Here is a 23,532-nt window from a genome sequence, read left to right on the forward strand (position 1 = left end):
CTGTTACAGTTGTTGTTAGTGGCGTCTTTCTCTCAGGCTGAGGAGCCGGTGTGCAGGCTGAGAGGGGATCCTGAGAGCCCTCAGCTGTCTAAGGACGGGGACATTATGCTGGGGGGAATCTTCTCTTTCCACAGCAGCTGGAAGGAAAGAAGAGATACCTACATGCACAAACCACTGCCACTGGAATGTATCAGGTAAATTATACTGTAGAAATATTAGGATTTAAAGAAAAAGGGTTATCAAAATAAGTACTGAAATGATAAATATTCCCTGTTGTGTGCATCAACACCATCAGTTACTTTCATGTACTGTGCTATTGTTTCTGTTTGAAGTGCTGTGACTACAAAAATATCACTGTTTGCATTAAGTTTGAATTTCAGAGAGTTCCAGTTTGCCCAGGCTATGCTTTTTGCCATTGAGGAGATTAACAACAGCACAGACTTGCTGCCTGGCATCTCTCTGGGATATAAAATATATGATACTTGTCGATCAATTGCAAGAGGTGTGAGGGTTGTACTGGCTTTGGCTAATGGAAATGAAATTGTATCTGCACCATCTGAGGCACCATGTACCAGAACTGCACAGGTGCAGGTCATTATCGGAGAAACAACTTCTTCTCCTAGTATGGCTATGTCTACTGTTATTGGACCTTTTAATATCCCACTGGTGGGTAGGTTTGGTAAATATATTTTTGAAAAAATACTTATTCTGTAATTCCATATATATTTCTATGTTTAATGTTTATCTTAGGATGTCATTTCTTTTCTCTTTTAGATCAGTCACTTTGCCACCTGTGCTTGTCTCAGTGACAAAACCAAGTACCCATCCTTCCTCAGAACAATACCCAGTGACTACTACCAGAGCAGAGGCCTGGCACAACTGGTCAAGCACTTTGGTTGGACTTGGGTTGGAGCTATCAGAAGTAATGATGATTATGGTAATGATGGCATAGCTACATTCATAGAAACTGCACAGCAGCTGGGAATCTGTCTGGAGTACTCTGTGTCTTTCTTTAGAACAGATCCACCAGACAAAATAAAAAAGATAATTGACATTATGAAGGCTTCCACCTCCAAGGTGATTGTCGCTTTCCTCGCCCACATGGATATGGATATGCTAATACATGAGTTGTCCGACCACGATTTGACCGGATACCAGTGGGTAGGCAGTGAGGGCTGGATCTTAGATTCTCAAACTGCAGAACTGGATAAGCATCATATTCTGGATGGTGCCATAGGCCTGTCCATCCCCAAAGCACATGTCAGCGGCATGAGAGAGTTCATACTGGATGTGAAGCCACTCAATTCATCTGGTAATGAAATGTTTACTGAATTCTGGGAGACGTTATTTAGCTGTAAGCTCAAGCAGTCAGAGTCATCAGCAGAGAATCAGAGAGAATGTACTGGACATGAAGATTTGACTGGAGTGCATAACAGCTTCACTGATATGTCCCTCATGCCTATATTTAACAATGTTTACAAAGGAGTGTATGCTGTGGCTCATGCACTTCATAGTATTCTGGGCTGTAATGAAACATGTAACAACAAGGTGCAGCTAGATCCATTCACGGTGAGTTCAACACTAAATACTAACATTCTCATTTTCACCTGAGGTCACAAGAAAAATGGTTCCAGTGTTTTTAAAAGTGTTCCCTCTGTCTGTGATGCTGCTGAGTGATCAGATCTACAGGATGTTTGTCACAATTAACCAAATCATTAATTGTCTTCTTAGATTTTACAGCACATAAAAAAGATTAGGTTCAAAACAAAGGAAGGAGATGAGGTTTTCTTCAATGAAGACGGAGACCCAGCAGCAAAGTATGAAATTATAAACTGGCAGCCAAGAGAAAATGACATTGTGGACTTTGTCACAGTTGGTCTCTATGATGCATCTTTACCTGCAGAAAAGCAGCTGAATCTGCACAATAAGACTTTAATTTGGGCAAAGAACTCAACACAGGTACGTTACCAAGTATAATACATTATAACTGTTACTGTATCATAATGTTCAAAAATTCATGTGTTGCAAAGACACCACCAGGTAAAAATAAATGCTCGTACACTTTGCTGATAGTAGCTTTGTTCATGCAGGTGCCTGTGTCAGTCTGCAGTGAGAAATGTCCCCCAGGAACTCGTAAGGTTCTCCAGAAAGGAAAGCCTGTCTGCTGCTATGACTGTATAAGATGTGCAGAGGGAGAAATAAGCAACATTACAGGTCTGGTAATTTTTAATGTGGGATTTTTCTTTTTTTTTTTTCACCACAATCACATGCTAATTTCCATAAATGGCACATTTTTATTTTCAAATTTTAAAAACAGGGCAGGTGAGCCTGGGGAATATGCAATGACTGTGCAGTATTTTTCAATAGAAACATCAATTTAATATTGGAACGTCCAACATATCAAACAAATACTGAGAGTACAGAAATCAGCTAAATACAACACACACACTGTGAGAACTTCAAGGTTAAATAATGTATATGAACAACTTATTTGATTCCAGCCTTCTGGTGACTTTTTGTGAATGTGAAGGTTTTAGGTTGATGGTTTTTTTTTTTTTTTTAATTTCCTCAACTCCAGATTTATCCAAATGTATGGAAAGTAAACAGAATCGAGGACCGTTGACCAAGGAAAAACCTAGTAACACTATATCATAAAACAAATAATATATCTATAAAACATACACATTTTAGATCTTGTAACTGTAATACCTGTATCATTATTGATCATGGAGCCTTCATACAGTTATTCATCTATATTGTGATGACCATGTAGTTTGTGATTCAGTTTGTGATACAGAAACAAAGCAAAGAAAGAAATCTACTTGGCAAGTCTAACATCTGCTTTCATTTTTACGTTTCAGACTCTGTCACCTGTGTGAGATGCCAACCTGAATTCTGGTCAAATGAGAGAAGAGATGCTTGTGTAAAGAAGGAGGCAGAGTTTCTATCATATGAAGAAATTATGGGAGCACTGCTCACTGCAGCGTCACTGTTTGGAACATGCATGACTGTAGCTGTTGCATTCATTTTTTTCAGATACAGGAAAACTCCTATTGTCAGGGCCAACAACTCTGAGCTGAGCTTCCTGCTGCTCTTCGCCTTGACTCTGTGTTTCCTGTGCTCTCTGACCTTCATCGGCCGGCCCTCTGAGTGGTCCTGCATGCTGAGACACACAGCATTCGGCATCACCTTTGTCCTGTGTATCTCTTGTGTTCTGGGGAAAACTATAGTGGTGTTAATGGCCTTCAGGGCCACACTTCCAGGCAGTAATGTGATGAAATGGTTTGGACCTGCACAGCAGAGACTCAGTGTTCTGGCTTTCACTCTCATACAGGTTGTTATATGTATCCTGTGGTTAACAATTTCTCCTCCTTTTCCATTGAAGAATTTTAAGGACTTCAAGGACAAAATCATCTTAGAGTGCGCTCTGGGCTCAGCTCTGGGCTTTTGGGCTGTACTTGGGTATATAGGAGTTCTGGCCATGTTATGTTTTGTTCTTGCTTTTCTGGCTCGGAAACTGCCTGATAACTTTAATGAAGCCAAATTTATCACCTTCAGCATGTTGATATTCTGTGCAGTGTGGATCACTTTCATTCCAGCATATGTCAGCTCTCCTGGGAAGTTCAGTGTTGCTGTGGAAATATTTGCTATCCTGGCCTCCAGCTTTGGACTGCTCATTTGTATTTTTATTCCAAAATGTTACATTATCTTAATGAAACCAGAGAAGAATACAAAAAAGAATATGATGGGGAAGGCAGCACCAAAATCATTCTGAGAAGTCCAAATAATATGGTGGCAAAGGAATTCAGGAGCCATCATAATATTTACATGATAGTTTTGGTTAACAAACCTTTGAAGCAGATGCCCATATTCATTTTACTGAAGACTCTTAATACTGTCTTTAGTATTTTCCTAATGTGCTTAATTTTGTTTATGTCTTATCATATGGAGATGAGTTAATACAATGGAACATACAGTCACAACATCCAATACATAAATTACAAGTAAATGCCCAAGCCTAATATAGGATTTCATACTGGTTTTGCAATATTTAGTACAGTATATAATGTAATCAAACAATAAAATCTATGTTTTCACAGAAAAAAAATTGGCTTGACTCGCAGATGTCTCCATTTTCAACAGATGCCTTTCATCTGCATATAATGTACAGGATTTTGGAGTGTGTCTCCCCATCGATGTCCCTACTGTAAGTGAGTGGGACCAATGGCTTATGATCCTTTTGGACAGTGAAGACTTCCAGGCCTTACAACTATCTGGAGACCTTTTCACATGCTCAGATCTTCTATACACTGTTTCTGATCTCTTATCTCTGCACTTCTTAGGGTGAAGAAGAATTGGGTTATTAGCTATAACAGTGACTGGTGCTAGGTTTTTTGTCCAAGGCCAAAGCTGTTTGCATCAGTGCTCACAATAGTTGGTTTGTTAACATCATAAAAGGCTAGGATTGGTGCTTCTGACACTGACTGCTTGACACTTACAAAGACACTTGCTCTTGAACTTATCCCTGACATCCACACTGCATCAGGCTAAATAAGATTTCCTTTATATAGCCTATTCACACAAATACCAAATAATTGCAGGTTTAATGTATTGTAAAATTAAGCTTTCTAAAAACATATAATGTTCCAGAGTTTTCTTCACCTCAGTTCACCCTTATGGTGCCTAAGAATAATACCTAAGAGTTAAATGTTAAAGCTGCTCCAATCAGTATTTTATTAATAAGAATGGATTGATTTGCTATGGGTACCGTGAATGGGGTTGCTGTTGATGACAAAGTCACAGAAAATTATCTCCCAACTAATCTAATGACGCTGGGCCCAGATGCAGAGCACAGAGGCAAAGATGCAGTTCCACAGTTTTAATGTCCTTCAACAACAACAACAAACAAAAAAGGTCTGGCTTGTGGCAGAGGGTGACAGAGGACAAAGGCAACAGACAGAGGAGTGTTGGGTTCAGTCTCAGTAGGCAGAGGAGACGTGGGCTGAGTTCAGTGGAGGGGTGACGTTGGGCAGAGTGTGAGTCCAGGTTTCCAGAAGGTAGAGTGAAGGTAGAAGGTAGTAACAGTACCACCTCCCCCCAAAATGGGTGCCACCAGGCTTGTCAGCATGGGCCCTGTGAAAGTTGCTCACCAGCTCCACTCCTCCGGCCAGTAACCCTCCCAGCTGGGCTTCTATGATGGTCGACACTATCTCCCAAGTAAGGGCAGCCACCACAGGTGATGCTGGCAGGATAGTGTTGGATGGTGGCATTGCCTCCTCCTGAGAAGCATGTTGTCTAGAAATAGCATCTGGCTCGATCTTGCGTTTAATAGATCTAACTTAGAAAATCTATGTATAGAAAAAAACGTATACATGGACATAATGTCTTGTCTTTCTTGGTTACAAAGAAAAACCCTGCACCCAGTGGTGAAGATGATGGTCAGATTATACCTGCATCCAGTGACTCCCAGACGAGACAGACTATGCAGTCAGCTCAAACAGAGAGGCGCCCCTGGCAGCAGATTGATGGCGCAGTCATAAGGTCTGTGAATAAGCCACTGTTTGCTGACAATATATACACACAGTTAAAATGATGTTCTGTTGGTAGTGTTACACCCAAGTGGCCAAAGAGTCTCAACTATTCCAGGCTTAAAAAGACTCTCTATTTGCGTGTAACCAGTTATTGTTGTGTTGTGTGAAATTTCACTGAGCCAGCCTAAAGTTTAATTTTCTCTTGCTTACACTGACCTTCATCACACATTATGCTTCTGTGTTTGAAATGACAGTGTAGATTCAAGTATGGACTGAATCTTTATGATGCAAAAGTCAACATTAAAAAAAAAGAAGAAAGAAAGAAACTACCCAACTGAATCTTAATGTCTGAAAACACAAACAGAAAATTAAAAAATAGGATGGAGCCCAAAACTTTTTGTTTGTGCACCTCCCGCTTCATGCCCCAACTTGCAGGTCCACAAAGATGAAACATCACTGTTCAATTTTTTTTTTCAAACTGATCAAAAATGTATAAATATCAGTGCAAGCTTCTGAATTACAACAAGGCACATGTGATGCCACCCAGTGGGTTAGTCCTCTCAGACAGAATGACGTCCACACAGAGTTGGCCTGAGCGAGGTTGGGCACTGTTACAGTTGTTGTTAGTGGCGTCTTTCTCTCAGGCTGAGGAGCCGGTGTGCAGGCTGAGAGGGGATCCTGAGAGCCCTCAGCTGTCTAAGGACGGGGACATTATGCTGGGGGGAATCTTCTCTTTCCACAGCAGCTGGAAGGAAAGAAGAGATACCTACATGCACAAACCACTGCCACTGCAATGTACCAGGTAAATTATACTGTAGAAATATTAGGATTTAAAGAAAACGGGTTATCAAAATAAGTACTGAAATGATAAATATTTCCTGTTGTGTGCATTAATACCATCAGTTACTTTCATGCACTGTGCTATTGTTTCTGTTTGAAGTGCTATGACTACAAAAATATCACTGTTTGCATTAAGTTTGAATTTCAGAGAGTTCCAGTTTGCCCAGGCTATGCTTTTTGCCATTGAGGAGATTAACAACAGCACAGACTTGCTGCCTGGCATCTCTCTGGGCTATAGAATGTATGATACTTGTCGATCCATTGCCAGAAGTGTGAGGGTTGTACTGGCTTTGGCTAATGGTAATGAAATTGTATCTGCACCATCTGAGGCACCATGTACCAGAACTGCACAGGTGCAGGCTATTATGGGAGAAACTTCTTCCTCTCCTTGTATTGGAATAGCTACTGTGATTGGACAGTTTCATATCCCACTGGTGGGTAGGTTTGGTAAATATATTTGTTGAAAGAAAAACTGTAATTCCATATATATTTCTATGTTTAATATTTATCTTAGGATGTCATTTCTTTTCTCTTTTAGATCAGTCACTTTGCAACCTGTGCTTGTCTCAGTGACAAAACCAAGTACCCATCCTTCCTCAGAACAATACCCAGTGACTACTACCAGAGCAGAGCTCTGGCCCAGCTGGTCAAGCACTTTGGTTGGACTTGGGTTGGAGCTATCAGAACCAATGATGATTATGGTAATAATGGGATGGCTACATTCATAGAAACTGCACAGCAGCTGGGAATCTGTCTGGAGTACTCTGTGTCTTTCTTTAGAACAGATCCACCAAATAAAGTACAAAAGATAATTGACATTATCAAGGCTTCCACCTCCAAGGTGATTGTCGCTTTCCTCTCCCACAAGGATATGGATGTGCTTATACGTGAGTTGTCCCGCCACAATTTGACTGGATACCAGTGGGTAGGCAGTGAGAGCTGGATCTTAGATTCCCAAACTGCAGAACTGGATACACATCATATTCTGGATGGTGCCATAGGCCTGTCCATCCCCAAAACACATGTCAGCGGCATGAGAGAGTTCATACTGGATGTGAAGCCACTCAATTCATCTAGTAATGAAATTTTTACAGAGTTCTGGGAGACGTTATTTAGCTGTAAGTTCAAGCAGTCAGAGTCATCAGCAGAGAATCAGAGAGAATGTACTGGACATGAAGATTTGACTGGAGTGCATAACAGTTTCACTGATATGTCCCTCATGCCTATATTTAACAATGTTTACAAAGGAGTGTATGCTGTGGCTCATGCACTTCATAGTATTCTGGGCTGTAATGAAACATGTAACAAGAAGGTGCAGCTAGATCCATTCACGGTGAGTTCAACACTAAATACTAACATTCTCATTTTCACATGAGGTCACAAGAAAAATGGTTCCAGTGTTTTTAAAAGTGTTCCCTCTGTCTGTGATGCTGCTGAGTGATCAGATCTACAGGATGTTTGTCACAATTAACCAAATCATTAACTGTCTTCTTAGATTTTACAGCACATAAAAAAGATTAGGTTCAAAACAAAGGAAGGAGATGAAGTTTTCTTCAATGAGGACGGAGACGCAGCAGCAAAGTATGAAATTATAAACTGGCAGCCAAGAGAAAATGGCATTGTGGACTTTGTCACAGTTGGTCTCTATGATGCATCTTTACCTGCAGAAAAGCAGCTGAATCTGCACAATAAGACTTTAATTTGGGCAAAGAACTCAACACAGGTACGTTACCAAATATAATACATTATAATTGTTACTGTATGATGATGTTTGGTTTCAATATATTAAAATTCAAGTGTTGCAAAGACACCACCTATTGAAAATGGATACACATACACTTTGCTGATAGCAGTTTTGTTCATGCAGGTGCCTGTGTCAGTCTGCAGTGAGAAATGTCCCCCAGGAACTCGTAAGGTTCTCCAGAAAGGAAAGCCTGTCTGCTGCTATGACTGTATAAGATGTGCAGAGGGAGAAATAAGCAACATTACAGGTCTTTTAATATTTAATGTGGGATTTTCACTTCATTGTGCTGCAAAACAAAATTGCCATGATCACAGGTCATTTTTGAGAATGGTTCATTGTTATTTTATATTTTCCAAAGCACGGCAGGTGACCCTGGGGAATATGCAATTACTTTCTAGTATTTTTCAATACAGACAAGAAATAGAATGTAAAAAAATGTACATTGGAAAAATGTAGAAATACATTATTATTTAAAAAATAATGTATCTATAAAATAAACATATATTGCATGATCATATTATGGAGCTGTAATCCACTTATCCATCTATTTTGTGATGACCGTGTAGGGTGACTGACGTGCATGGAGTTCATGCAGATGCAGAAGCAAAGCAAAGAAAGAAATCTACTTAGCAAGTCTAACGTCTGCTTTCATTTTTACGTTTCAGACTCTGTCAGCTGTGTGAGATGCCAACCTGAATTCTGGTCAAATGAGAGAAGAGATGCTTGTGTAAAGAAGGAGGCAGAGTTTCTGTCATATGAAGAAATTATGGGAGCACTGCTCATTACGGCATCTCTATTTGGAACATGCATGACTGCAGTTGTTGCATTCATTTTTTTCAGACACAGGAAAACTCCTATTGTCAGGGCCAACAACTCTGAGCTGAGCTTCCTGCTGCTCTTCGCCTTGACTCTGTGCTTCCTGTGCTCTCTGACCTTCATCGGCCGGCCCTCTGAGTGGTCCTGCATGCTGAGACACACAGCATTCGGCATCACCTTTGTCCTGTGTATCTCTTGTGTTCTGGGGAAAACTATAGTGGTGTTAATGGCCTTCAGGGCCACACTTCCAGGCAGTAATGTGATGAAATGGTTTGGACCTGCACAGCAGAGACTCAGTGTTCTGGCTTTCACTCTCATACAGGTTGTTATATGTATCATGTGGTTAACAATTTCTCCTCCTTTTCCATTGAAGAATTTTAAGGACTTCAAGGACAAAATCATCTTAGAGTGCGCTCTGGGCTCAGCTCTGGGCTTTTGGGCTGTACTTGGGTATATAGGAGTTCTGGCCATGTTATGTTTTGTTCTTGCTTTTCTGGCTCGGAAACTGCCTGATAACTTTAATGAAGCCAAATTTATCACCTTCAGCATGTTGATATTCTGTGCAGTGTGGATCACTTTCATTCCAGCATATGTCAGCTCTCCTGGGAAGTTCAGTGTTGCTGTGGAAATATTTGCTATCCTGGCCTCCAGCTTTGGACTGCTCGTTTGTATTTTTATTCCAAAATGTTACATTATCTTAATGAAACCAGAGAAGAATACAAAAAAGAATATGATGGTGAAGGCAGCACCAAAATCATTCTGAGAAGTTCAAACAATATGGTTGTAAGGGCATTCATGGAGCCATCATAACATTTACACAAAGGTTTTTGTTAACAACATAGTCAGATCGATGCCTATATTCATTTTATTTAAGTCTTGTGATATTATAATTCTTTAATATTTTTCCAGTGTGTATTGTTAAATTTTGACATAGCATATGGAGGTGACAGCATTTAATACAGTGTAATACACAATCACATCAACCTATTCGTAAAGAACAAGTAAATGCACCAGCCTAATACCTGATTTCTTTCTGATTTTACAACATTTATTACATTTTGTAAAATGTAATCAAACAATAAAGTCAATGTTTTCACAGACAAACACATGTTTCAATTTCCTCGTTTGGTTTCGGTTCTTCTCCCCTCCTTGAACCGCCACCTTATCATGGTGGAGGGGTTTGAGTACCCGAATTATCCTAGGAGCTATGTTGTCGGGGCTAAATGCCCTGTTAGGGTCTCCCAAGGCAAACAGGTCCTAGGGGACGGGTCAGACCAAGAGCGGTTCAGAAGCCTCCTATAAATAGAAATGCAAGAAGGCCAGTTACATCACCTGGTATGGCACAGCCGGGGCCCCACCCTGCAGCCAGGCCTGAGGTTGGGGCATGCGTGCGAGCGCCTGGTGGCTGGACCTCTCCCTACTGGGCCCAGTCGGGCAGAGCCTGAAGGAGTGATGTGGGGCCGTCCTCCCATGGTTCCACCACCCGCGGCCAATAGTCGAACCTCAGATTCAGGAGGAACGTTGTGGTTTTTGTCCTGGTTGTGGAACACTGGACCAACTCTATACCCTCTATAGGGTGCTCGAGGGTTCATGGGAGTTCGCCCAACCAGTCCACATGTGTTTTGTCGACCTGGAGAAGGCGTCCGACCGTGTCCCTCATGGCATCCTGTGGGGGGTGCTCTAGGAGTAAGGGGTCCGATCTCTGTACGACTGGAGCAGGAGCTTGGTTCGCATCGCCGGCAGTAAGTCAGACCTGTTTCCAGTGCATGCTGGACTCCGGCAGGGCTGCCCTTTGTCACTGGTTCTGTTCATAATTTTTATGGACAGAATTTCTTGGCACAGCCAGGGGCCGTAGGGAGTCCGGTTTAGGGACCACCGGATTTCATCTCTGCTTTTTGAACACAGTGTTGTCCTGTTGGCTCCATCAAACCAGGACCTTCAGCATGTACTGGGGCAGTTTGCAGCCGAGTGTGTAGCGGCTGGGATGAGAATCAGCACCTCCAAGTCCGAGGTCATGGTTCTCAACCGGAAAAGGGTTGTTTGCCCTCTCCAGGTTGGAGGAGAGTTCCTGCGTCAAGTGGAGGAGTTCAGGTATCTTGGGGTCTTGTTCGCGAGTTAGGGAAGGACGGAGCGTGCAATTGACAGTAATGTGATCAATGTACCCGTATGTCGTAGTAAAGAAGGAGCTGAGCCAAAAGGCAAAGCTCTTGATTTACTGGTCAATCTACGTTCCTACTCTCACCTATGGTGATGACCGAAAGGACAAGATCTTGGATACAAGTGGCTGAAATGAGTTTCCTCCGCAGGGTGGCTGGGTGCTCCCTTAGAGATATTGTGAGGAGCTCTGTCGTCCGGAACGAGCTCGGAGTACAGCTGCTGCTCCTCCACATCGAGAGGTGGTTCAGGCATCTATTTCGGATGGCCCCTGGCCTCTCCTGGGGGGGGTGTTCCGGGCATGTCCCACTGGGAGGAGGCCACGGGGAAGACCTAGGATACGCTGGAGGTACTATGTCTCTCGGCTGGCCTGGGAATGCCTCCGGATTCCCCCAGAAGAGTTTGTCCCCACATTCACACTGTGCCTGGTCAAGTGTGGTTTCGTAACATAAAATGTTCCAAGGAGTTCTTCAGCTCAGTTCTCTCTTTTGGTGCGTAAGAGTAACGTTAAAGCTTCTCTGATGGATATTTTAATAGTATTAACGGATTGATTTGCTTTGTGAATTGTGTTACATGTAGTGACAAAGTCACCGAAAATTTTATCACAACTCTTCAGATTCCCTTAAGTCAATATAGCATTTCTGGTTTTACAGCCTTCAGTTTTACTGTTGTGATTTTCCAATACCACTTTCAGGGACACCAGGCTGAATTAAGCAAAAGAAAAACAAAGCAGGTACAATGTCTGATATTTCCATCAGGTTTTGGTGGTGACCAAAATGGAGGTAAAATGAAATTGAATTTTATATTTGAATACGCCTGGGGGACACGAACATTATTCCAAATTAATACTGATAGCACGTTATGTGTACTGAATGTGCAAATGAGCCACTGCTTGCTAACAAGAGCAGTATATCAAATTTCTTAGATATGATATAATGTTTAAACCTTGTGGTACGGCCCCCTAATGGTCAAGAATTGTCAACTACTGCAGGCTTAGACTCCATATTAGTACTGGACCAGTTATTTTACAGTGTAAAATTTCAATGATCCGGCCTAAAGTCAAACTTTTTCGACTATCCATAGAGTAATCCTCATTCCACATTATATTTCCACGTTGTAACTGAAAATATAAATTGGATTTTCACACATTAAAAATGATCATTTCAAAAAGTAAAATATGTGAAGCCTCACTGAATTTTGTCTGAAAACAAATTCAGGAAGGAAATTTAAAAAAAGGCTGGTACCAAAACTCTTTTTTTCTGTTTGTGCACCTGTTCTTCTTGCCTCAACTTGCAGGTCCACAGAGATGAAACATCACTGTTCTATTATTACTTTTTATCCTGCTCAAAACTGTATAAATACCAGTGCAAGCTTCTCTTGTGCGACAAGGTACATGTGATACCACCCAGTGGGTTAGTCCTCTCAGACAGAATGACGTCCACACAGAGTTGGCCTGAGCGAGGTTGGGCACTGTTACAGTTGTTGTTAGTGGCGTCTTTCTCTCAGGCTGAGGAGCCGGTGTGCAGGCTGAGAGGGGATCCTGAGAGTCCTCAGCTGTCTAAGGACGGGGACATTATGCTGGGGGGAATCTTCTCTTTCCACAGCAGCTGGAAGGAAAGAAGAGATACCTACATGCACAAACCACTGCCACTGGAATGTATCAGGTAAATTATACTGTAGAAATATTTGTATTAAAAATATTAAGAGGAAGTGGGTAGAGATAGAAAAACGGTAAAAAAGAAAAAGGGTTATCAAAATAAGTACTGAAATGATAAATATTCCCTGTTGTGTGCATTAATACCATCGGTTACTTTCATGTACTGTGCTATTGGTTCTGTTTACAGTTCTGTGACTACAAAAATATCACTTTTTGCATTAAGTTTGAATTTCAGAGAGTTCCAGTTTGCCCAGGCTATGCTTTTTGCCATTGAGGAGATTAACAACAGCACAGACTTGCTGCCTGGCATCTCTCTGGGATATAAAATGTATGATTCTTGTAGATCCATTGCCAGAAGTGTGAAAGTTGCACTGGCCTTGGCTAACGGTTATGAAATTGTATCTGCACCATCTGAGGCACCATGTACCAGAACTGCACAGGTGCAGGTCATTATGGGAGAAAGTTCTTCCTCTCCATGCATGGGTATAGCTACTGCTATTGGACCTTTTCATATCCCATTGGTGAGTAGGTTTGGTAAATGAATTTTAATTGTGAAAATACACAGATTATTCTGAGATTTCATTTATATTTATATTTTGAATATTTATCTTAGAATGTCATTTCTTTTCTCTTTTAGATCAGTCACTTTGCCACCTGTGCTTGTCTCAGTGACAAAACCAAGTACCCATCCTTCCTCAGAACAATACCCAGTGACTACTACCAGAGCAGAGCTCTGGCCCAGCTGGTCAAGTATTTTGGTTGGACTTGGGTTGGAGCTATCAGAACCAATGATGATTATGGTAATAATGGGATGGCTACATTCATAGAAACTGCACAGCAGCTGGGAATCTGTCTGGAGTACTCTGTGTCTTTCTTTAGAACAGATCCACCAAATAAAGTACAAAAGATAATTGACATTATGAAGGCTTCCACCTCCAAGGTGATTGTCACTTTCCTCTCCCTCAAGGAAATGGATATGCTAATACGTGAGTTGTCCCGCCACAATTTGACTGGATGCCAGTGGGTAGGCAGTGAGAGCTGGATCTTAGATTCTCAAACTGCAGAACTGGATAAGCATCATATTCTGGATGGTGCCATAGGCCTGTCCATCCCCAAAACACATGTCAGCGGCATGAGAGAGTTCATACTGGATGTGAAGCCACTCAATTCATCTAGTAATGAAATGTTTACTGAGTTCTGGGAGACGTTATTTAGCTGTAAGTTCAAGCAGTCAGAGTCATCAGCAGAGAATCAGAGAGAATGTACTGGACATGAAGATTTGACTGGAGTGCATAACAGCTTCACTGATATGTCCCTCATGCCTATATTTAACAATGTTTACAAAGGAGTGTATGCTGTGGCTCATGCACTTCATAGTATTCTGGGCTGTAATGAAACATGTAACAACAAGGTGCAGCTAGATCCATTCACGGTGAGTTCAACACTAAATACTAACATTCTCATTTTCACATGAGGTCACAAGAAAAATGGTTCCAGTGTTTTTAAAAGTGTTCCCTCTGTCTGTGATGCTGCTGAGTGATCAGATCTACAGGATGTTTGTCACAATTAACCAAATCATTAACTGTCTTCTTAGATTTTACAGCACATAAAAAAGGTTCACTTCAAAACAAAGGAAGGAGATGAAGTTTTCTTTAATGAGGACGGAGACCCAGCAGCAAAGTATGAAATTATAAACTGGCAGCCAAGGGAAAATGGCATTGTGGACTTTGTCACAGTTGGTCTCTATGATGCATCTTTACCTGCAGAAAAGCAGCTGAATCTGCACAATAAGACTTTAATTTGGGCAAAGAACTCAACACAGGTACGTTACCAAGCGTAATTAGTAATAATAGTATAATTGTTACTCTGTGATGATGTTTGGCTTCAATGAATCAAAATTGATAATAGAGGTTGGCAAAGACACCACCTATTTAAATTCTGTGTCTATACATTTTACTCTTAGTAGTTTTGTCCATGCAGGTGCCTGTGTCAGTCTGCAGTGAGAAATGTCCCCCAGGAACTCGTAAGGTTCTCCAGAAAGGAAAGCCTGTCTGCTGCTATGACTGTATAAGATGTGCAGAGGGAGAAATAAGCAACATTACAGGTCTGGTAATATTTAATGTGGGATTTTCTTTTTTTTTTTCTTATATATAAATATAAATATATAAACATGAATATATATATATATATATATATTTTTATTTTTTATTTTTTTTATAATATAACATTTGCTTTAATGTTACGTTTCAGATTCTGTCACCTGTGTGAGATGCCAACCTGAATTCTGGTCAAATGAGAGAAGAGATGCTTGTGTAAAGAAGGAGGCAGAGTTTCTATCATATGAAGAAATTATGGGAGCACTGCTCACTGCAGCGTCACTGTTTGGAACATGCATGACTGTAGCTGTTTCATTCATTTTTTTCAGATACAGGAAAACTCCTATTGTCAGGGCCAACAACTCTGAGCTGAGCTTCCTGCTGCTCTTCTCCTTGACTCTGTGTTTCCTGTGCTCTCTGACCTTCATCGGCCGGCCCTCTGAGTGGTCCTGCATGCTGAGACACACAGCATTCGGCATTATCTTTGTCCTTTGTATCTCTTGTGTTCTGGGGAAAACTATAGTGGTGTTAATGGCCTTCAGGGCCACACTTCCAGGCAGTAATGTGATGAAATGGTTTGGACCTGCACAGCAGAGACTCAGTGTTCTGGCTTTCACTCTCATACAGGTTTTAATTTGCATACTCTGGCTGACAATCAACCCTCCGTTTCCTTTCAAGAATTTGTTGCTCTATAAGGACAGAATAATCTTAGAGTGCAAGCTTGGCTCAGCTGTAGGCTTCTGGGCTGTGTTAGGATACATAGGGCTCCTGGCTGTCCTGTGTTTCATCCTTGCTTTTCTGGCTCGGAAACTGCCTGATAACTTTAACGAAGCCAAATTTATCACCTTCAGCATGTTGATATTCTGTGCAGTGTGGATCACTTTCATTCCAGCATATGTCAGCTCTCCTGGGAAGTTCAGTGTTGCTGTGGAAATATTTGCTATCCTGGCCTCCAGCTTTGGACTGCTCATTTGTATTTTTATTCCAAAATGTTACATTATCTTAATGAAACCAGAGAAGAATACAAAAAAGAATATGATGGGGAAGGCAGCACCAAAATCATTCTGAGAAGTACAAACAATATAGTGGCAAAGGAATTCAGGAGCCATCACAATATTTACACAAAGGTTTTTGTTAACAACATAGTCAGATAGATGCCTATATTCATTTTAAGTCTTGTAATATTATAATTCTTTTATATTTTTCCAGTGTGTATTGTTCAATTTTGACATAGCATATGGAGGTGACAGCATTTAATACAGTGTAATACACAATCACATCAACCTATTCGTAAAGAACGTGTAAACGCACCAGCCTAATACCTGATTTCTTTCTGATTTTACAACATTTATTGCATATTTTAAAATGTAATCAAACAATAAAGTCAATGTTTTCACAGACGAACACGTTTCAATTTCCTCGTTTGGTTTCGGTTCTTCTCCCCTCCTTGAACCGCCACCTTATCGTGGTGGAGGGTTTTGAGTACCCGATTGATCCTAGGAGCTATGTTGTCGGGGCTAAATTCCCTCTTAGGGTCTCCCAAGGCAAACAGGTCCTAGGGGACGGGTCAGACTAAGAGCGGTTCAGAAGCCTCCTATGAATAGAAATGCAAGAAGGCCAGTTACATCACCCGGTATGGCACAGCCGGGGCCCCACCCTGCAGCCAGGCCTGGGGTTGGGGCACGCATGCGAGCGCCTGGTGGCTGAACCTCTCCCTACTGGGCCCAGTCGGGCAGAGTCTGAAGGAGTGACATGGGGCCGTCCTCTCGTGGTTCCACGACCCGCGGCCAATAGTCGAACCTCAGATTCAGGAGGAACGTTGTGGTTTTCGTCCTGGTTGTGGAACACTGGACCAACTCTATACCCTCTATAGGGTGCTCGAGGGTTCATGGGAGTTCGCCCAACCAGTCCACATGTGTTTTTCCGACCTGGAGAAGGCGTCCGACCGTGTCCCTCATGGCATCCTGTGGGGGGTGCTCTAGGAGTAAGGGGTCCAGGGCCTTCTGCTAAGGGCTGCCCGATCTCTGTACGACCGGAGCAGGAGCTTGGTTCGCATTGCCGGCAGTAAGTCAGACCTGTTTCCAGTGCATGCTGGACTCCGGCAGGGCTGCCCTTTGTCACTGCTTCTGTTCATAATTTTTATGGACAGAATTTCTTGGCACAGCCGGGGGCCGGAGGGAGTCCGGTTTTAGGGACCACCGGATTTCATCTCTGCTTTTTGAAGACAGTGTTGTCCTGTTGGCTCCATCAAACCAGGACCTTCAGCATGTACTGGGGCAGTTTGCAGCTGAGTGTGTAGCGGCTGGGATGAGAATCAGCACCTCCAAGTCCGAGGTCATGGTTCTCAACCGGAAAAGGGTTGTTTGCCCTCTCCAGGTTGGAGGAGAGTTCCTGCGTCAAGTGGAGGAGTTCAGGTATCTTGGGGTCTTGTTCGCGAGTTAGGGAAGGGCGGAGCATGCAATTGACAGTAATGTGATTAATGTACCCGTATGTCGTAGTAAAGAAGGAGCTGAGCCAAAAGGCAAAGCTCTTGATTTACTGGTCAATCTATGTTCCTACTCTCACCTATGGTGATGACCGAAAGGACAAGATCTGGGATACAAGTGGCCGAAATGAGTTTCCTCCGCAGGGTGGCTGGGTGCTCCCTTAGAGATATTGTGAGGAGCTCTGTCATCCGGGAGGAGCTCGGAGTACAGCCGCTGCACCTCCACATCGAGAGGTGGTTCAGGCATCTATTTCGGATGGCCCCTGGCCTCTCCTGGGGTGGTGTTCCGGGCATGTCCCACTGGGAGGAGGCCACGGGGAAGACCTAGGATATGTTGGAGGTACTATGTCTCTCGGCTGGCCTGGGAATGTCTCCGGATTCCCCCGGAAAAGTTTGTCCCCACATTCACACTGTGCCTGGTCAATTGGGGTTTTATTTACATAGTCTGTTTACACAATCACAAATCTTAGTAGGTTCAATTAAGTTTTCTTGTAACATAAAATGTTCCAAGGAGTTCTTCAGCTCAGTTCTCTCTTTTGGTGCGTAAGAGTAACATGTTAAAGCTTCTCTGATGTATATTTTAATAGTATGAACGGATTGATTTGCTTTGTGAATTGTGTTACGTGTAGTGACAAAGTCACCGAAAATTTTATCCCAACTCTTCAGATTCCCTTAAGTCAATATAGCATTTCTGGTTTTACAGCCTTCAGTTTTACTGTTGTGATTTTCCAACACCACTTTCAGGGACACCAGGCTGAATTAAGCAAAAGAAAAACAAAGCAGGTACAATGTCCGATATTTTCATCAGGTTCTGGTGGTGACTAAAATGGAGGTAAAATGAAATAGAATTTTATATTTGAATACGCCTGGGGGACACGAACATTATTCCAAATTAATACTGATAGCACGTTATGTGTACTGAATGTGCAAATGAGCCACTGCTTGCTAACAAGAGCAGTATATCAAATTTCTAAAATATAATGTAATGTTTAAACCTTGTGGTACGGCCCCCTAATGGTCAAGAATTGTCAACTACTGCAGGCTTAGACTCCATATTAGTACTGGACCAGTTATTTTACAGTGTAAAATTTCAATGATCCGGCCTAAAGTCAAACTTTTTCGACTATCCATAGAGTAATCCTCATTCCACATTATATTTCCACGTTGTAACTGAAAATATAAATTGGATTTTCACACATTAAAAATGATCATTTCAAAAAGTAAAATATGTGAAGCCTCACTGAATTTTGTCTGAAAACAAATTCAGGAAGGAAATTTAAAAAAAAGGCTGGTACCAAAACTCTTTTTTCTGTTTGTGCACCTGTGCTTCTTGCCTCAACTTGCAGGTCCACAGAGATGAAACATCACTGTTCTATTATTACTTTTTGTCCTGATCAAAAAAACATAAATTGCAGTGCAAGCTTCTGTTGTGCGACAAGGTACATGTGATGCCACCCAGTGGGTTAGTCCTCTCAGATAGAATGGCGTCCACACAGAGTTGGCCTGAGCGAGGTTGGGCACTGTTACAGTTGTTGTTAGTGGCGTCTTTCTCTCAGGCTGAGGAGCCGGTGTGCAGGCTGAGAGGGGATCCTGAGAGTCCTCAGCTGTCTAAGGACGGGGACATTATGCTGGGGGGAATCTTCTCTTTCCACAGAAGCTGGAAGGAAAGAAGAGATACCTACATGCACAAACCACTGCCACTGGAGTGTATCAGGTAAATTATACTGTAGAAATATTTGTATTAAAAATATTAAGAGGAAGTGGGTAGAGATAGAAAACAGGTAAAAAAGAAAAAGGGTTATCAAAATAAGTACTGAAATGATAAATATTCCCTGTTGTGTGCATTAATACCATCAGTTACTTTCATATACTGTGCTATTGGTTCTGTTTACAGTTCTGTGACTACAAAAATATCACTGTTCGCATTAAGTTTGAAAATATTATTAAAAATATTAAGAGGAAGTGGGTAGAGATAGAAAACAGGTACAAATATAAATATTCCCTGTTGTGTGCATTAATACCATCAATTCCTTTTATTTCCTGTGCTATTATTACAATTTCAATTTGTGTGATTTGTACAAATATTTATAACTGTTTGCATTAAGTTTGGATTTCAGAGAGTTCCAGACTGCCCAGGCTATGCTTTTTGCCATTGAGGAGATTAACAACAGCACAGACTTGCTGCCTGGCATCTCTCTGGGCTATAACATGTATGATTCTTGTAGATCCATTGCCAGAAGTGTGAAAGTTGCACTGGCCTTGGCTAATGGTTATGAAATTGTATCTGCACCATCTGAGGCACCATGTACCAGACCTGCACAAGTGCAGGCCATTATGGGAGAAAGTTCTTCCTCTCCATGCATGGGTATAGCTGCTGCTATTGGACCTTTTCATATCCCACTGGTAGGTAGTTTTGAATTTTATCTGTGAAAATATACTGCTTATTCTGAGATTTCAATTATATTTATATTTTGAATATTTATCTTAGGATGTCATTTGTTTTCTCTTTTAGATCAGTCACTTTGCCACCTGTGCTTGTCTCAGTGACAAAACCAAGTACCCATCCTTCCTCAGAACAATACCCAGTGACTACTACCAGAGCAGAGCTCTGGCCCAGCTGGTCAAGCACTTTGGTTGGACTTGGGTTGGAGCTATCAGAACCAATGATGATTATGGTAATAATGGGATGGCTACATTCATAGAAACTGCACAGCAGCTGGGAATCTGTCTGGAGTACTCTGTGTCTTTCTTTAGAACAGATCCACCAAATAAAGTACAAAAGATAATTGACATTATCAAGGCTTCCACCTCCAAGGTGATTGTCACTTTCCTGTCCCTCATGGAAATGGATGTGCTAATGCATGAGTTTTCCCGCCACAATTTGACTGGATACCAGTGGGTAGGCAGTGAGAGCTGGATCTTAGATTCTCAAACTGCAGAACTGGACAAGCATCATATTCTGGATGGTGCCATAGGCCTGTCCATCCCCAAAGCACATGTCAGTGGCATGAGAGAGTTCATACTGGATGTGAAGCCACTCAATTCATCTAGTAATGAAATGTTTACTGAATTCTGGGAGACGTTATTTAGCTGTAAGCTCAAGCAGTCAGAGTCATCAGCAGAGAATCAGAGAGAATGTACTGGACATGAAGATTTGACTGGAGTGCATAACAGCTTCACTGATATGTCCCTCATGCCTATATTTAACAATGATTTTACAGCACATAAAAAAGATTAGGTTCAAAACAAAGGAAGGAGATGAGGTTTTCTTCAATGAGGACGGAGACGCAGCAGCAAAGTATGAAATTATAAACTGGCAGCCAAGAGAAAATGACATTGTGGACTTTGTCACAGTTGGTCTCTATGATGCATCTTTACCTGCAGAAAAGCAGCTGAATCTGCACAATAAGACTTTAATTTGGGCAAAGAACTCAACACAGGTATGTTACCAAATATAATACATTATAACTGTTACTGTATCATAATGTTTCTTTTCAGTGCAAGTTTTTCCAGGACACCACCTGGTAAAAATAAATGCTCGTACACTTTGCTGATAGTAGCTTTGTTCATGCAGGTGCCTGTGTCAGTCTGCAGTGAGAAATGTCCCCCAGGAACTCGTAAAGTTCTCCAGAAAGGAAAGCCTGTCTGCTGCTATGACTGTATAAGATGTGCAGAGGGAGAAATAAGCAACATTACAGGTCTGGTAATATTTAATATGGGATTTTTCTTTCTTTTCTTTTTATTATATATATATATATATATATATATATATATAATATTTTTATATATTTATAATATAACATTTGCTTTACTGTTACGTTTCAGATTCTGTCACCTGTGTGAGATGCCAACCTGAATTCTGGTCAAATGAGAGAAGAGATGCTTGTGTAAAGAAGGAGGCAGAGTTTCTATCATATGAAGAAATTATGGGAGCACTGCTCACTGCAGCGTCACTATTTGGAACATGCATGACTGCAGTGGTTGCATTCATTTTTTTCAGACACAGGAAAACTCCTATTGTCAGGGCCAACAACTCTGAGCTGAGCTTCCTGCTGCTCTTCTCCTTGACTCTGTGTTTCCTGTGCTCTCTGACCTTCATCGGCCGGCCCTCTGAGTGGTCCTGCATGCTGAGACACACAGCATTCGGCATCACCTTTGTCCTGTGTATCTCTTGTGTTCTGGGGAAAACTATAGTGGTGTTAATGGCCTTCAGGGCCACACTTCCAGGCAGTAATGTGATGAAATGGTTTGGACCTGCACAGCAGAGACTCAGTGTTCTGGCTTTCACTCTCATACAGGTTTTAATTTGCATACTCTGGCTGACAATCAACCCTCCGTTTCCTTTCAAGAATTTGTTGCTCTATAAGGACAGAATAATCTTAGAGTGCAAGCTTGGCTCAGCTGTAGGCTTCTGGGCTGTGTTAGGATACATAGGGCTCCTGGCTGTCCTGTGTTTCATCCTTGCTTTTCTGGCTCGGAAACTGCCTGATAACTTTAACGAAGCCAAATTTATCACCTTCAGCATGTTGATATTCTGTGCAGTGTGGATCACTTTCATTCCAGCATATGTCAGCTCTCCTGGGAAGTTCAGTGTTGCTGTGGAAATATTTGCTATCCTGGCCTCCAGCTTTGGACTGCTCATTTGTATTTTTATTCCAAAATGTTACATTATCTTAATGAAACCAGAGAAGAATACAAAAAAGAATATGATGGGGAAGGCAGCACCAAAATCATTCTGAGAAGTACAAACAATATGGTGGCAAAGGAATTCAGGAGCCATCACAATATTTACACAAGGTTTTTGTTAACAACATAGTCAGATAGATACCTATATTCATTTTATTTAAGTCTTGAAATATCATAATTCTTTTATATTTTCCCAGTGTGTATTGTTAAATTTTGACATAGCATATGGAGGTGACAGCATTTAATACAGCGCAATACACAATCACATCAACCTATTCGTAAAGAACGTGTAAATGCACCAGCCTAATACCTGATTTCTTTCTGATTTTACAATATTTATTGCATATTTTAAAATGTAATCAAACAATAAAGTCAATGTTTTCACAGACAAACACATTTCAATTTCCTCGTTTGGTTTCGGTTCTTCTCCCCTCCTTGAACCGCCACCTTGTCGTGGTGGAGGGGTTTGAGTACCCGATTGATCCTAGGAGCTATGTTGTCGGGGCTAAATGCCCTGTTAGGGTCTCCCAAGGCAAACAGGTCCTTGGGGACGGGTCAGACTAAGAGCGGTTCAGAAGCCTCCTATGAATAGAACTGCAACAATGCCAGTTACATCACCCGGTATGGCACAGTCGGGGCCCCACCCTGCAGCCAGGCCTGGGGTTGGGGCATGCATGAGAGCGCCTGGTGGCTGGACCTCTCCCTACTGGGCCCAGTCGGGCAGAGTCTGAAGGAGTGACATGGGGCCGTCCTCCCGTGGTTCCACCACCTGCGGCCAATAGTCGAACCTCAGATTCAGGAGGAACAATGTGGTTTTCGTCCTGGTTGTGGAACACTGGACCAACTCTATATCCTCTATAGGGTGCTCGAGGGTTTATGGGAGTTTTCCCAACCAGTCCACATGTGTTTTATCGACCTGGAGAAGGCGTTCGACCGTGTCCCTCATGGCATCCTGTGGGGGATGCCCTGGGAGTAAGGGGTCCAGGGCCCTCTGCTAAGGGCTGTCCGATCTCTTTACGACTGGAGCAGGGGCTTGGTTCGCATTGCCGGCAGTAAGTCAGACCTGTTTCCAGTGCATGCTGGACTCCGGCAGGGCTGCCCTTTGTCACTGGAATTTCTTGGCACAGCCAGGGGCCGGAGGGAGTCCGGTTTAGGGACCACCAGATTTCAAGACAGTGTTTTCCTGTTGGCTCCATCAAACCAGGACCTTCAGCATGTACTGGGGCAGTTTGCAGCCGAGTGTGTAGCGGCTGGGATGAGAATCAGCACCTCCAAGTCCGAGGCCATGGTTCTCAACCGGAAAAGGATTGTTTGCCCTCTCCAGGTTGGAGGAGAGTTCCTGAGTCAAGTGGAGGCGTTCAAGTATCTTGGGGTCTTGTTCACGAGTTAGGGAAGGATGGAGCATGTAATTGACAGTAATGCGGTCAATGTACCCGTCTGTCGTGGTAAAGAAGGAGCTGAACAAAAAGGCGAAGCTCTCGATTTACTGGTCAATCTACGTTCCTACTCTCACCTATGGTGAT

The 23,532-nt window shown here is 42.2% G+C and overlaps 2 protein-coding genes and 1 pseudogene across 2 annotated transcripts; all 3 read left to right on the forward strand.

The window, feature by feature from the left end:
* LOC121187167 (extracellular calcium-sensing receptor-like) lies at positions 1 to 3,775 on the forward strand. The gene is made up of 6 exons (XM_041046308.1): positions 1 to 194; positions 369 to 666; positions 775 to 1,569; positions 1,732 to 1,959; positions 2,091 to 2,214; positions 2,862 to 3,775. The coding sequence occupies exons 1-6, from the start codon at positions 106 to 108 to the stop codon at positions 3,773 to 3,775; spliced, it is 2,448 nt and encodes an 815-aa protein (XP_040902242.1). The 5' UTR covers positions 1 to 105.
* A 2,766-nt stretch (positions 3,776 to 6,541) lies between these two features.
* On the forward strand, positions 6,542 to 15,906 carry LOC121187246. The gene is made up of 13 exons (XM_041046422.1): positions 6,542 to 6,805; positions 6,910 to 7,704; positions 7,867 to 8,094; positions 8,239 to 8,362; positions 8,781 to 9,684; positions 10,507 to 10,599; positions 10,837 to 11,022; positions 12,495 to 12,749; positions 12,966 to 13,263; positions 13,380 to 14,174; positions 14,337 to 14,564; positions 14,723 to 14,846; positions 14,993 to 15,906. The coding sequence occupies exons 1-13, from the start codon at positions 6,542 to 6,544 to the stop codon at positions 15,904 to 15,906; spliced, it is 5,208 nt and encodes a 1,735-aa protein (XP_040902356.1).
* A 2,937-nt stretch (positions 15,907 to 18,843) lies between these two features.
* On the forward strand, positions 18,844 to 22,062 carry LOC121187250 (annotated as a pseudogene).
* The last annotated feature ends 1,470 nt before the right edge of the window (positions 22,063 to 23,532 follow it).

The sequence above is a fragment of the Toxotes jaculatrix genome, chromosome 9, assembly GCF_017976425.1.
Source record: "Toxotes jaculatrix isolate fToxJac2 chromosome 9, fToxJac2.pri, whole genome shotgun sequence".
In the NCBI taxonomy this organism is placed as follows: domain Eukaryota; kingdom Metazoa; phylum Chordata; class Actinopteri; family Toxotidae; genus Toxotes; species Toxotes jaculatrix.